The sequence below is a fragment of the Barbus barbus genome (genome assembly GCF_936440315.1).
Source record: "Barbus barbus genome assembly, chromosome: 42".
NCBI lineage: Eukaryota > Metazoa > Chordata > Actinopteri > Cypriniformes > Cyprinidae > Barbus > Barbus barbus.
Window position 1 is genome coordinate 25,328,405 of NC_136720.1, and position 16,028 is coordinate 25,344,432.

Sequence of the window (16,028 nt, forward strand, 5' to 3'; positions counted from 1 at the left end):
AATGCGTATTGGCACACCACATCAAATAAGTAAAATTGGTACGTTAGCTTTAACAATGGAAGGTACAGTTTTAGATTTTCAAAATAAATAAAAAAATCTGGGGGTGATATTTGACACTAATCTAACCTTCGATCCTCATGTTCAGAATAAATTAATTTTTTCATCTCAGAAACATCGCAAGACTTATCGCCCCATGTTATCCCTTTTGGTTGCTGAAAAATTGATAAACACTTTTGTTTTTTCCCGTGTCGATTACTGTAATGCTTTGCTTGCTGGGGTTTCTAAAACCACCTTATTAAGTTGCAGTCAGTTCAAAATTCAGCTGCTAAAATCCTGACAAGAACCAAGACAAGCAAGTATATCTCTCCAGTTTTAGAGTCATTGCAGTGGCTCCCTGTCAGATTTCGGATTGATTTTAAAATTCTCATGCTGTAGGCTTTGCATGGTTTGGCACCACATTATTTGTCTCAACTGTTAACTGTTTATACTCCAAGTTGCGATCTCCGTTCCTCTGATTCTGGTCTTTTAGTGGTACCCACTACTCGTTTAGGATCTGTGGGTGATCGGGCCTTTTCTTCTTTCTTAATTCAAATATTATATTTAATAAAATTGTTTGTATACAAAAATGAACAAACCTATAACATGATGCATATATAAATATTATAATATTTTTTTTTTTAAATGTTTTTAAATAATTCAATATAAAAAAAAGAATATATTGTAATGTAATAAAATATATAAAAAAATGTTTTTAGCCTTATTTCTTGGCTATATTTTATGATATAAAATTTCTTTATTTATTTCATTTTATTTTAAAAATATAAAAAATATATTTGTATATATCTATATATTTATCTGATTTCAAATCATTCAAATATTACATAGAATTGTTATATATATATATATATATATATATAAAACAAATCTATAAAAGTGCATATGTAAATATTTAAATATAGTATTAAATATTTTAAAATATCTCATTATATTTTTTGGCTATATTTATATGAAAACTTATTGTCCATCCCAAATAGCTACAGTTTCCCCAACACTACTTGGCTAAGCTTTTACAGATAAAAAGACACCTTCACTCAACTGTGTCCATGAAATCACTGCCTTTTTAGGACTCACTAAATAAAAAGGAGAAATGCATATTGAATAACTGAATAAAGACAGAGCTCAAATAGTCACTAATGGCCGCTAATGCTATTAAAAAGCTTCCCGACTGCTCACTGACCCATTTCTCTCTCTGTTTCTCTTCAGTTCATCGCATTTGCCTCCCTGTTCTTCATCCTGGTCTCCATCACAACCTTCTGCCTGGAGACGCATGAGGCCTTCAACACGGTCATCAACAAGACGGAAGCGTTCCGCAATGACTCCTTCACGGACTTCAGCCAGCAGTACGAGATTGAGACGGACCCGGCGCTCACCTACGTGGAGGGCGTCTGTGTGCTCTGGTTCACCTTCGAGTTCCTGGTGCGTGTGACCTTCAGCCCAGACAAGCTGGAGTTCGTCAAGAGCATCCTGAACATCATAGACTTCGTGGCCATTCTGCCCTTTTACCTGGAGGTGGGCTTGAGCGGACTCTCCTCCAAAGCCGCCAAAGACGTCTTGGGCTTCTTGCGTGTGGTCCGCTTCGTTCGCATCTTGAGGATCTTTAAGCTGACGCGGCACTTTGTCGGTTTGCGTGTATTGGGACACACCCTCCGGGCGAGCACTAATGAGTTCCTGCTGCTCATTATCTTCCTCGCGCTGGGCGTACTCATCTTCGCCACCATGATCTACTACGCCGAGCGGATCGGAGCCAGCCCCAACGACCCAACGGCCAGCCACCACACCATGTTCAAGAACATCCCCATCGGCTTCTGGTGGGCCGTGGTCACCATGACCACTCTGGGCTACGGAGACATGTACCCTCAGACGTGGTCGGGCATGGTGGTCGGCGCACTCTGCGCCCTCGCTGGCGTGCTGACCATAGCCATGCCTGTGCCCGTCATCGTCAATAACTTTGGCATGTATTACTCGCTCGCCATGGCCAAACAGAAGCTCCCTAAGAAGAGGAAGAAACACATCCCTCAGGTAGTGCAGACTGGCTCGCCATCCTACTGCAAGACGGACCTGAGCACAGCCTGCAACAGCACTCAAGGGGAGCTGTGTTTGGGACAGACCCGAGGACTAGAGCGCCACCGCTCAGGTGAGAGAAGTTCGTCTGTTTCACACTGTAAAAGACGGAGTGTGATGCTTTTTTGGGTGTTCAGGGACTCAGGATGCTGGGAGAATTATGAAAAGCTTGAATTGTAAAAAAATGCTTTCATAAACATCTAATTTAGGCTTTTATTGACATATAAACACTAGTGCTGTCAAACGATTAATCGCGATTAATCGCATTCAAAATAAAAGGTTTTATTTACATAATATATCTGTGTGTACTGTGTATATTTATTATGTATATTAAATGCACACAGATACAGTATATATTTTGAAAATATTTACATGTATATATTTATATGAAAAAGGAAAATTAAATGTTTATTTATGAATATTTAATTTAGGATTTTATTCACATATAAACACACATATAGAGCATAGACGCACACAGACGCTTCTGTTTATCGAATGTGATTCCCTCTATTTATGCGTGATTAATAATATATAATAATATGATATGAAGAAATGCTGCCTTGACAACTGAGAAGAATGTAACAACTCAAATAAAATAAGCTGAAATACTAATATTACTAAAACTAAAACTGAAATAAAATAAATTAAAGCCAAAAGAAATATCATTAATCTTTAAATAATAATAATAATAATAATTTTAGTATTTCAACTTAAACTTATTTAATTTCAGTTAGTTGGCAAGACTGTTTAAAATAAATTATTATTAATAATATTAATATTTATGTATTCATTTAATTAAAATTAAAGCTACATGGCAGCTTCTAACTGAAATTAAATTTGTTGAAATACTAACATTACTAAAAAATGGCAATAACAATAAATTTAAGTAAAGAAATTAAATTGTTATTATTATTATTATTATTTAAAACCCACTTTGGCAGCTAACTGAAATAAGTTTAAGTTGGAATGCTAAATTACTAAATTACTAAAACTAAAACTGAAATAAGAAATTAAAGCCAAAAAGAAATGAATTAAATATTGTTATTATTTATATTACATTATTAAAATAAATGACTAAAATAACAAAAGCACAAAACAAACTGACTAAAAGTTACTAAGATTAAGATAAAAAACTGAAAATATTAAAATAAAACCTAATTCAAAATATCAATGAATACAATAATAGTATATAAATAATATTTAAAAACATAAAGTCGAAATGTTGGAAGTATTGTTAAGAGGTTGTTAACAGATTTGTTGTAAATGTTGTAAATATATTTAATTTAGGCTTTTATTCACATAAAAACATGCATAGATGCATGCTTCTGTGTTTATTTACCATATGATTCACTCTAGGGATGTGTGTTTATATGTGAATAAAAGCCTAAATTAAACATGTTCATCATGTAAAGCAATCATGTTTTTTCACAAGACTACAATGAAACTGCTTGGTTCATATGGATTTGCTTTATGATCTTTTTGGATGTTTTATGTTTTGGTTACTTGGACTTTCAATGGAGGGACTGAAACCAAAATATCTTAATTTGTGCTTCAAAGATTAACCAAAGTCTTTTGGGTTTGGAACGACATGAGGACAGAGTTTTTATTTTTTGGTGAACTATCACTTTAAATTTGATGGTAGTTTAGCATTTATGTAGTTTATTTAGTTTAACTTCAACTTTAAAGACTCTGTTAGATGCCAAATGTCTGCCAAATGCATGCATGCATGGAAATGTAAATTTGTGCATGCTTAAAAATGACACAGAAAAAAGTCCATACGGCTTGTGCACTATATTTCACTAGTTATATGAGAGCTTTTGTGCGAGAAACAGACAGAAATGTAAGTCGTTCACTCTTATCATACACTCTAGTGTAGCTCTTAATCAGTCACATGACGTATTAGCCAATGACATGTGCCGTCAATGACGTCATTGTTTTTTAATTGAAAACAAGTGGGAAGGAGGGTTTGAACAACATGAGTATGGCCAGTTTCATTTTGACTGAATTATATCTAATATCTATGGAGTTATGAGTTTAGAATTTGTATTTAATGGTTGAAGCTGATATTTCTTGGAGATCTGAGCATAAGAGGCTGCAGATATAGTGAAGATCGCCTGTTGCCACGGAGATGAGGGTGCGAGGAGATGGGCTGTGTTTCAGTCTGACATAAGAGACAATAGTGAGAATGAGAAAGTGTGCAGGGATGTGCATGCTGGTCATTTACACGTGACGGTTTTCAGGGTGAACGACCTGAGGATGAGGTCAGAACAATGGGAAAAACTCTTGGAAAATTAGGCCTTTAATTAGCTGTCCAACTGTTTTTGAGCACAAAAATACATGTGTTATGCTAAGTCAGAAATGCATCTTATCTGGGTCAGGTGAACCTGAAATCAGTCTAATTCTACAGTGCTAAGCAGTATATACAGATTTTACATTACTGACCTTTAAGTCATCACTGTGTTTTCATGATCAGTATTGATAATGTTAACTAAAACTGTTTCCGTTTATTGAAATAAAATATGAATATTTTCTAAATGTAAATGTTTTCATGATCAGTGTTGCTAATGTCAAAATGCTAAAGCTGATATATATATATATATATACATTTTATTTTTTACATATTTTTACATGGCTGTTACAAGTTAAATATACTAAAATTACTAAAACTAAAACTGAAATAAGGAAGCAAAAACAAATTATTATATATATAACATACAGTGCCCTCCAAAAGTATTGGAACAGTAAAGACAAAATTGCTCTGTTGGCTGTGGAGTCAAGACATTTGCAAATATGATTAAAAGATGAATATGAGACAAAACTACAGAATGTCACATTTTATTATTAGCCGTTTCAAAACATAGATGTTTTACCAGCTAAGAAGTTCAGCACTTTTAGAGTTCATCTCTCTATCTGATGTGAGCATAAGTATTGGAGCAGTTCCCTCACAGGTCTTTCTAAGTGATCAGCTGTGTCCTGTTGCAGTAATTCTTCAGATATTAAAAGCAGGGAATGTGTCGTATCAGTTATATCCATTACTTCTGTATTCTGAATCTTGCATTCGATGATGACACACACAAACCAGGATGAAGACGAGGGAGCTGACTTTGAGAGAAAAGCAAGCAAATTGGATGCTAAAAGAAAAGAGGAAGTCAGTTAGAGCTCTAGCAAAAACAAAGGGCATGGAGAAATCAATAGATTGGAAACCACCAGCGACACCAGCAACCAACAACGACCTGATCGACTGAGAAAACAACACTAGTTGATGATAAAAGCAGTGAAAATTAACCCTAAAAGACATGTCTGTAAAATCAGCAACAACTTCCAGAAAGCTGGGGTGATGCTCTGACAATCTACTGTCCTCAGGAGACTTTGACACAGAATTACAGATGCTACACAGCAAGATGCAAACCTCTGACCAGCACCAACAATAGAAAGACAAGATTAGAGTTTGCAAAAAAGCACAAAGGTGAGCCAGAAGAGTTTTGGAACTGTGTTTATGGACCGATGAGACAAAGATGAACCTTTATCTAAGTCAGGGTTTCCCAAAGTGGGGTTTGCAAACCCCTGGTGGTTCGTGAGGGAATTGCAGGGGGTTCACGAGTTGGTGCAGGGTATGCCTACGAGTGAGTGTATACCATTAGCGAATTAATAAAAAATAATTAATTAAATTAAAAAGTTTTTGCAAATGAATGAAAAAAGGGACCTGCAATGAAAAAAGGGACCTGCAATGATCCCAAGCATACAGCCTCATCTGTAAAGCATGGTGGAGGTGGTGTTATGGCATGGGCATGCATGGCTGTCTCTGGAACAGACCCTCTCAACTTTACTGATGACTTAATGTATGATGACAGTAGCAGAATGAATTTGGAAGGGTACAAAACCATCTTGCCTTTCAATATTCAAGAAAATGCCACCAGATTCATTGGGAAGTGCTTCATATTGCATCAGGACAATGACCCAAAACACCCTGCCAGTTCAAGTCAAGGAATTTATAAGAGCAAAGAAATGGAAAGTCTTAGATTGCCCAAGTCAATCTCCAGATTTAAATCTGATTGAACATGAATTTCAGCAGCTGGAGAGGAGAGTAAAGGCAGAAACTCCCCAAAACAAGCAACAATTGGAATTGGCTGCATTAAAGGCTGGGAAAAGTCTTTCAAAGGATGAGAGCAAGAGTCTGGTGATGTCTATGGGTCACAGACTCACTGCTGTGATTGTGTGCAAGGGATCTGCAACTAAATAATAGCTTTTAATCTTTTAGATCTGCCTTATGTTCAACTGTCCCAATACTTATGCTCACATCAATGAGTGGGATGAACTCTAAAAGTGCTGTTCTTTTTATTTGGTAAAACATGTATGTGTTGAAACGGCTAATAATAAAATGTGACATTCTGTAGTTTTGTCTCATATTCATCTTTAATCATGTTTGCAAAAGTCTTGACTCCACAGTAGGGATGCGCGGTATACCGATACTGGAAAAATACCGGTATATATTACATTTCAAACGGTACGATATCATAATTTTGCTCAATTCGGTATTTCATACGCTGCAGTTGCGACATGCACCTGTAGGTGGCAGTGCTTCCCAAATTGCTGCGCAAGCGGTAAAATGTGACAACAGAACAACGCGATGGATCAAACAGATGAAACTCTATCAGCGCACCCGAAATTAATAAACAAAGAGAACAGTAGAAGTGAAATATGGCATTACTTTGGATACAAAACAGATGACAAAGGTGAACGAACTTACAGTAAGATCAAACGTGCATGTGAGACACGCTAGAACCAGTGAAGTTTTGGTCACGTAATATATGCACTTGCATTTCATACAATCGAATATTAATTGGATTTGAATTGAGCAATAATTTTGCTATATTAATTTTAGTATCAATGATATGAAGAGAATGTTTCTGCCGCGCTGTCGACCGCTAATAAGAAGCAGCAGAGAGAGAGATTTATTTAATGCTGAAATCTGAAAACAATCTGAGAGAGAGAGAGAGAGAGAAATAATAATGTGATTTTGAATATTACTTTCACTGTTAGAATAACACTTTACAATAAAGCAATATTTATTGCCTTAATTGCGCAACTTCAGTTGTATTTTTTTTCTTCAAACTCAAAATGTAACCTATGTTCCCGGTAGGCCAGACATTTGTTTGCACTGCAAATATAATAAGATTTGAATATATTTATTTTCATCTTATTACTTCAGTTAGCCTTTTTTCTCTCTCTCTCCAACATCAAAAAGTAACCTATGTTCCCTGTAGGTTTTTTGTTAGTTTGATACAAAATAAAATGACTAAAATGACTGAAATTATGATGCAACCTGAACATATAAAAATTAAAGCTAGTTAAAATATAAAAAAAAAATTATAATATATAATACAATGAAAAATATTTGAATACTATGAATATTTTTAGTCCAATAGGTAGCTGAATTTGTCCACACACTGCAAAAAAACAGACCAAAAAATGTCTAGCAAAAATCCAATTTATTTTTCATATGCAAAAGTGACAAAAGTGCAAAATGTATTAAAAACATGAGCACTGAAGAAAGCATGGGCTGAAACGTCTGCTCTCTGGTCTGTTTTTTTGCAATGTGCGGACAAATTCAGCTAACAACCTTTGTTTTGTTCTGAGCGCACATAATTCCTGCTTTATAAATATATGAATATTAAAATAATACTGTAATCGATTGAGAAGTGCAAAAATACACATGTAAATGCATATTTTATTTATGGAAATGTGTTGAGATGAAGTGATGGATATCAGTCAATGATGCATCACAAAAAGTACTAAAATGAACATTGTCATGTGATTATTATACATTTAACAATCTCGCTTTCGAGCTCTTTCCCAAAACCTACTGATGCATAATTTCCCATCGACTATTGTTTAAATTCTGTCTCCTCCCTCACAGATGTCTGTCTGCGTTGGTATATTTTCATGAATACATTATTCAGGATCTTTTTAAGCTGTTTTTCTCGTGGGGATCATTAGTTTGGTCCCCGTATCTTCTGATGACTCACTCGTTCGACCCAGTTTCGCTCCTATTTCCGTCCTGTGTTTGACCTCTCACCTCTGTCTCTAGCCGGTCTGTGTCCCAAATAAGCAGCTGTCGTTTCTCACCGTTTCCCACCAGTGCTGTCTGCCGACTGCAGCGCAGGAAGTGACATCACCATGTCTCCGGAGGAGCGGATACCCATGCGGCTCTCCAGCGCTCGAGAACAGGACCGTCACACCGAAGGGACCTGCTTCCTGCTGGCCGCCAGCGACTACACCTGCACAGCAGACGCAGCCATTCGCAAAACAGGTACCTGATCGACCAATCACAGCCCTCCGTTCTTCACATCAGCATATATGCAGCCAATCAAAAGCCATCTGAACCCATTTCATCCCTTCTCATTGAATATCTGCCATTAATTCATCCTCTTACATCAACATTCATGGATGGAAATGAAAGACTTGAACTGTTCAGAAGAGACTCTGAGGTTTATGTTGGTTTCTAGCTGCTGTCATCGCCAGTGCTAGTCTGTTCAATAGTCATTACTGCATTTTCAAGGCGTTAATTTTTTTTAAATTATTAATTACTACCATGATGTATAATTACTTTAATACATTTTAAATATATATTGTATTACAAATTAAAATGAGATTTTATACATAAATTACTACCATGATGCATTTTTCACAATTTAAATTTTAAATATTATATATTATAGCAATTATATAAATTTATATACATTTCTGCCAAAATGTATAATTACTTTACTATTTAAATTTTAAATATATATTGATTTACAGTAATTAAAATATTTATTTTTACATAAATTACTACCGTAATGCATAATTTTTACAATTTAATTTGGAAATATTGTAGTTCAAAAATGAAAATTATGATACATAATGATTTCACAGTAGATTTTTTTACATTAATTACTACCATAATGCACAATTCTCACCATTTAAATTTAAAAGATACATTGTATTACAGTCAAAATTATTGATTAATTCTTACATAAATTACTACCATAATATATATTTATTTCACAGTTTAAATGTTAAATATGTATTGTTACATTAATGAGAATTAGATGTTTAACCATTTTTTATGGTGGCCGAGAGAGCTCAACGTACTGCAAATAGAAAGAAACACCTGCAAATTAAGAAAACAACTTTAAGAAACGCGCTGCAAATAAAATTCTTTATTTGGTTGTGTTGTGAGCATTTGCAGCACCTGCTGTCGAAATGATGATGCTTTTTCTATTTGCATGTTTTCTGAAGTTAATTTTTAAATGTATATTGTATTACAGTACTGGAAATTATATTTTTATTTTGCATGAATTACTACCATGATGCATAATTACTTACTAATTTAAAATTTAAATATGTTGCATTACAGTACCAAAAATTTGATTTTTTTTTTTTTTATCATGATGCATAATTAATTCACAATTTATTGTATATCTGTTTTCTTCGCTCTTTATTTTGCTCTCCAATGCATCTTCCGTTAGTTTGATACATTTTCTGTTTTGCATGTTGCATTGCTTTGGCTGTTATGAACTATTACCCAGCGTGACCCCGTAGCCAGGCAGATGTTGAGCACCTGAGGCCACACACCACACTGTTTGACACACACCAACGCTAGGCTAATAACCCTACTGGGAGGTTAAACGTGGTCAAGCTCTGCCACAGCCTGCCGTCCCTCAGCACAAGCAGAGCGAAAGGCCATTAGAAGGTTACAAACAACCCGTTAAATACACTTATTGTTGTATGCCTGTACATGTCAATACACACACACACACACACACACACAATTGAATTTATTTGTTTGTTTTTGTATTTATTTATTTATCTTTTTTGCGTGTTTTATCTCAAGCATCAGGACAACAGGTCTAATATGTTAGTTTTATCTTTTGTTTTATTTTATTTGTATATTTATTTTTTTTAAATGATATTTTATCAAAAATTATTTTATCATTAAAATTACATTTATAAAAAATATTTAGATGTGTATATAAACAAATATATATTTAAGAATGTAATATATTTTTAATACATACATTACTTTTTAAATAAAATTTTTTAATATAATATAATACTGTACACTGTTTGTGCATCGTTGGTCAAACTCTGTCCATAAAATACTTGAGCAAGATATGCAGAAATGAGGCGAGTTTTGTCCAGCTCTAGTCGGCGTTTCCATCCAGACTGGCTTTTGTTGAAATATTTGTGTTGATGGAAAAGGTATGAATCAAATTCATCATCATCATCATAATGATCATCTTCATTATCATCATTTTCATCATCATCATCATATTTGGACTGTGTTTTAGTCTTCTGAAAGAGTTGTAGTAATTTGTTTGGGAACTGATATGCTTTGATCATTGAGCAGTTGAGTTTCTCGCGATCCCTGAGCGCATGATTTACACACAAACCGTGTTCAGCCATCAAAACAAAACAAAGACAAGCCAAAAACGTCTCAAATGAATCTTCCAGACGTCTTGATGGTTCTGATGGCTGGACGCAGTGAATGTGACGGTGTGTGTTTGTGTGTGCATGTGTGACGTCTCACGCCGTCTCGTGTATTTTGTGCTCTTCATGTTGCATCTGAAGTCTTTGACAGAGTCTCTCTCCAGTGACCTCACCCATCTGCTGGGGCCACGCCCACTCCAAATGACTCCGCCTCTTGTGGGCGGGGCTGTACATTATCCTCTCCCTCTATGAATATAGCTATTATGATGTACTGTATATGGAATGATAATATAAAGTTTGTACGAAGAAATATTGGGGTAAACCTCACAAAATTGTTATAGAAAAAATTATATTTTGCTTAATAAAAATTTAGCCTGTTTTTCAAACTTTTGTTTTGTATTGACATTTCAATTAATCACATTAATTAATACTGTAAAAATGTGTTATTATAAGTTAAATTATATCAATTATTACCTTTATTCATAATTACTTTACAATTTAAATTTTTTAAATAAATTGTGATTGTTTTTTTTTTTTACAGATTACTATAAAATGCATAATAACTTGAAATTAGAGGAAAGAATGAGATTTTATTTTACGTAAATTACTACCATGGTGCATAATTTTTTCAAAATCAAATTTTTTATTAAACACTGTATTACAGTAGTAATATTCACTACATTACAGATTTGTTTGACAAATTACTACCAATTATTTCACAATTTTAATTTTAAGTATATAATGTATTACAGTAGTCATTAAATTACTAACATGATGCATTATTACCACGATTTAAATTTAAATCATTTTAAATATTAATAATAATATTATTTTATTATATATTGTTATTAAAATATAAATTTTATTTATTTGTATAAAATTTGGAAGGAAAAATGTGCTTAATTATGTCACAATGCAAAAAATCATAATAGTCCTAAAAACTGGCTTTATTTTCTTTATGAACTTCTTTTTTTTTTTTTTTGCAAGATTTGCCCTTTAATGTGATTTTCTTGCATTAAGCATTTATTCAGGAAGAGTTGAGGAAGCTTCCACTAGCGCGATCAGAAGCAGATTTTGGTGTCTGTGGCGTGTCTGTGTGTCTGTGTACGTGTCGCTGGACGTCTGCGAGTGAAGCGTTGGACGCATGACTTCTGTCTCGTTGCACTGGTTGTACACACAGATCACTGCTCAGAGGTTGTGTTCACGGGGCTCAAGCGAGCTGAGGCGAACGTTCTGTCTTAAGGGAGACGAGACTTGCGAGACTCACAGGTAACAGACGCTCTCTTGCTGTGTGATGTCACTGGGGAGAGAGAATGACTCTGATTGGCCGAATTTGCTCTCAGATGCTGCTGATTCTTAAGATCTATTTATAAAAGAGTTCAAGTCAGCATGAAACACTATTGCATCTACTACATTTGATTGGAGCACTCTGTACTCTCAAAAACACCTTCCTGGTCTAATTGTGCAAAATAAGTGCATGTTTTAATAAGAATTTTTACTTACAGAATATTCAAAGGTTTTTTTAGATATATAATTGAGATGCAATTATAGTTTTTATTAATATTTTGAATTGATTTTTATTTTTATATTTTATATTTTATTGTGTTGTATCTGTGATTTTTATTAGTTTTTTATATATTTTTGTAGTTTTTTATATATTTCATTTTAGATTTACATGCTAGTTATTAAATTAGTTTTTATTGTGTATATTCTGTATTTCATTTTCATTTTAGTTAACGTTTCAGCAATTGGTGTTTTTATCATTTTTTATGTCTATAATTTTTATTCATTTTCATTTAAGTTTTTGTTTAGTTTTATTTTGTTTTTCAGTTGTATTTTCTCTTTCCTATTTTAATTGTAACTTTAGTCATTTTATTTTATATTTTGGCCATTTTAATTAATTAATTAATTAACTTTAGAAAAGACTTTAACTTTGATATACGTTTTTTTTTTTTTTCAAAAATGGGGGGGGGGGGGGTTAAATTATATTTTGCAAAAAATACTATTTTTATTTTTGAAAAGGACATTGTTAATGAAAATAACATTTTCTTTAATGTAGACATTTGCCTGTAGAATGTAGATATGAATGCATTCAATCTCAGTCTTTAGAAGATCTAAATAATACATTAAGAGAATAAATTTTGCCTGCAGAAAATGAAAGCAGACATTACTTACCTAATTAGAGCCAGTTGTTTTAATTGGAGGGGTTGAATAATTATTAATAATTAAATAAGATTTTGTAAAACATGCCCTTATGAATTGTGGGCAGGAATGTGTGTTTAGGAGATTTGATCTCACTCTGTTGATGTAAACTGTAAATGCATCAATGAGTCATATATATTTCTATTCATGCTTGCAGAAACATTCATAGTCACAACTAATTTAACACATGGTCTGATTGAAAATCTTCCATCTTTCATTATTAACTACAGACCGACAGCTCACGTCACCCGAGTCATTCATCTGCATCCTCTGACCTCTGTGTCATTCATATGTGCTGTGTGTGTTTGTAGCTAATGCTAATTCAGAGATTTGTCCTGAGCATCATGTGAGTGAATCTGGAAGGGACGGTTGCTAAGCAACTGGTGTAGGGAGATTTTGTCACGCATCCTCAGCATAAACTTCATTTAGCACTTTGTGTCCACACCCTGTGCAGTGTGTTACCTGAACAAGTGCTGTCTGCACGTCCTGTATGTGTGGCTGTACATCACTGATTATCTGTAAATCTACAATATATGTGTATATTTAGAGATATATTATGTTAGGGTCAATCTCACAAAGAAATATGTCAAATTTCAGCCCAAAATTAAAAGAAAAAAAAAACAATTGCATTGTTACATTTTCATAAGCATATTTTATTTAAAGTTTACTGTGATGCAAAACATGTTTTTTATTACTGCCTGGACACAATGATTCAAAATTCAGTGTAAAAATGCTGTCTATATAATGTCACAATGCAAATTTAATTCACTTTTAAGCTAAGTTCATGCTATTTGACCCAGACGTTGTTATGCAATATATTTGGTTTTATTATCTTTTTAAAAGAGGAAATGACAAATATTGAAGTTTTGTGTGATTGTAAAGACACACAATTCTGAAAAATGAATGCATAAAAATTTGAATTTGCATATAAAAATTAAACCTCTTTTATTGCGTTGCTCATTGTTAATAACAATTAAGCACATTTTCTTTAATGTACAAAATGCATAACTGTAGTGCATAAATCATAAATACAAACAATACTGTCAAAATACATTATATTAATGCAATTTTCCTTTTTATTCATGCAAAATATAATTTCTTTTTTGTATTTTAGTTGAAGATGCAATATATTTTGTCTTAAGAAATTTTATAGAACAAATGCTTTTGTGTAATTATATAGACACAATGCTAAAAGATTAATGCATACAAATTTGAATTTATATCACATTTTGTTAAGAACAAGTAAGCACATTTTCTTTAATGTAGAAAATAACTGTAATGCATAAACATAAATTTGATACAAAAATGTCAAAATACAAAATACTGATAAATGAATGCATAAAAATTAACCAATTATATTTTGCATAATGAAAAATAAACTTATTTTTGCATTGCACATTATGTTAATGACAATTACGCACATTTTCTGTTTTATGTAATGCATAAAATCTCATTACACAATTTTGTAAGTAAATATAATTTTTTTTGTAAATATTCAGTACCAAAAATAGTACGAATACAGTACCGCAATGCAAATTTCAACAGTCCCAAAAATGTGTTAATTTCCCTGTTTATTCAGGCAAAATATAATTTCTACTTTTTATTTTAGGGTGATATTTGACCCAGACATTTGTTTAACATTATTCATTAGATTTACCAGTTAAAAGATGCAGTATATGATTTTTTAAAGAACAAATGATAAATGTTGAAGCTTTTGTCTGATTATATAAACACAATACTTATAAATGCAAAAAACATTAAGCAGTTATATTTAGCATAATGAAAATTAAACCTATTTTTTATTTTTGCATTGCACTTTAAAATAATTGCACATAAAATCTCATTATACAATGATTATATTGTATTTTTGTATTTTGTATATTTTTATTGTATATTGTGTTTAATTTAGTACAAACAAAATAGATTAAAAATCTTAATAGCCCTGGTTAATTTCACTTTTTATTTATGCAAAATATAATTTTTTTGGGGTTGAAATTTGGCCTAGATATTATTCATGAGATTCACCTGTCTAGACATGCAATATATTATCGCTTAAAATGACTTATTTTTTTCAAATAAATGTCTCTTTTTAAAGAAGAAATGGCAAATATTGACGCTTTTGTGAAGCAATACTGATGCACAGGATGTTGTTGCGTTTGCAGCTACTGTATCCCCTCTGGCTGACGTACAGTTTATATCGGCCAGAGACGGGGAAGGCGGGGCCAGCAGAGACTCAGATGGATTTGATGAATTGGATTGGACAGTCTGGAATAGAATAAGCCTGTGATTGGACAGTTCTGAAAGCAGACGCTCTGTGAACAGAAACCTCACTTACGGATCGATCGGACTGTTCATGACCTGTGGATTTTCCTGTTTTTTCTGTGTGTATACAGACTGAAGCCACTTGGCGCAATGGAAAAAAAAAATCACTATATGGATAGTGAAAATTTTCCTGCTTAAAACGAGTCGGCTCTCTGTTTAATGTTGCATCTGTATAAAGGACACACATCCACCTGTGGCTTCCCCTCTGTGTCAGGTAGCAAATCAAACACCCCTCGAACCCCCTTCCAAGACCTCTGTCGTTGCAATAAGTGTTGTTTGTAAGATGTGTAGAGGGACAAGTGTTAAAAAATGAAGTATTAGTGTATCGAATATGATAAACTACACAGTAGAGAGAGAAGGTAAACATGATAAGTTTAATAAATGTGACCTTCAGTCATTTATGCTTTTTATTTGCTCTAGTATTTCTGGTGGATTCATTTGTGTATGTTTGTATGTGGGATGTTGATGTCAAGCGGCACACTTAAAGGAATAGTTCAGCCAAAAATTAACATTTACTCACTCTTATCCCATCCAAGATGTAGATGGGTTTGTTTCTTCATCAGATCTGGAGAAAGTTAGCATTCCATCACTCGCTCACCAGTGGATGCTCTGCAGTGAATGGGTGCCGTCAGAATGAGAGTCCAAACAGCTGATAAAAACATCACAATAATCCACACCACTCCAGTCATCAGTTAACATCTTGTGGCATTTTAACTTCAAATCACATAAAATAATGACATAGAATAATAACAGCTTTTGGCTTCACAAGATCTTATCTGATGGAGAGGAGTGGTGTGGATTATTGTGATGTTTTTATCAGCTGTTTGGACTCTCATTCTGACGGCACCCATTCACTGCAGAGGAAAGTGATGGAATGCTATATTTCTCCAAATCTGATGAAGAAACAAACT

The 16,028-nt window shown here is 33.4% G+C and overlaps 1 protein-coding gene across 1 annotated transcript in view; it reads left to right on the plus strand.

Moving 5' to 3' along the window:
* Positions 1-15,082, plus strand: part of kcnc2 (potassium voltage-gated channel, Shaw-related subfamily, member 2) — a gene marked incomplete at both ends in the record, with an annotated part of 53,212 nt that extends 38,130 nt beyond the window's left edge. The window contains 3 exons of the mRNA XM_079404180.1: positions 1,264-2,194; positions 8,261-8,431; positions 14,958-15,082. Of these exons, the coding sequence (XP_079260306.1) occupies positions 1,264-2,194; positions 8,261-8,431; positions 14,958-15,082 (1,227 nt within the window). The remainder of the gene's footprint in view (positions 1-1,263; positions 2,195-8,260; positions 8,432-14,957) is intronic.
* Positions 15,083-16,028: the final 946 nt, after the last annotated feature.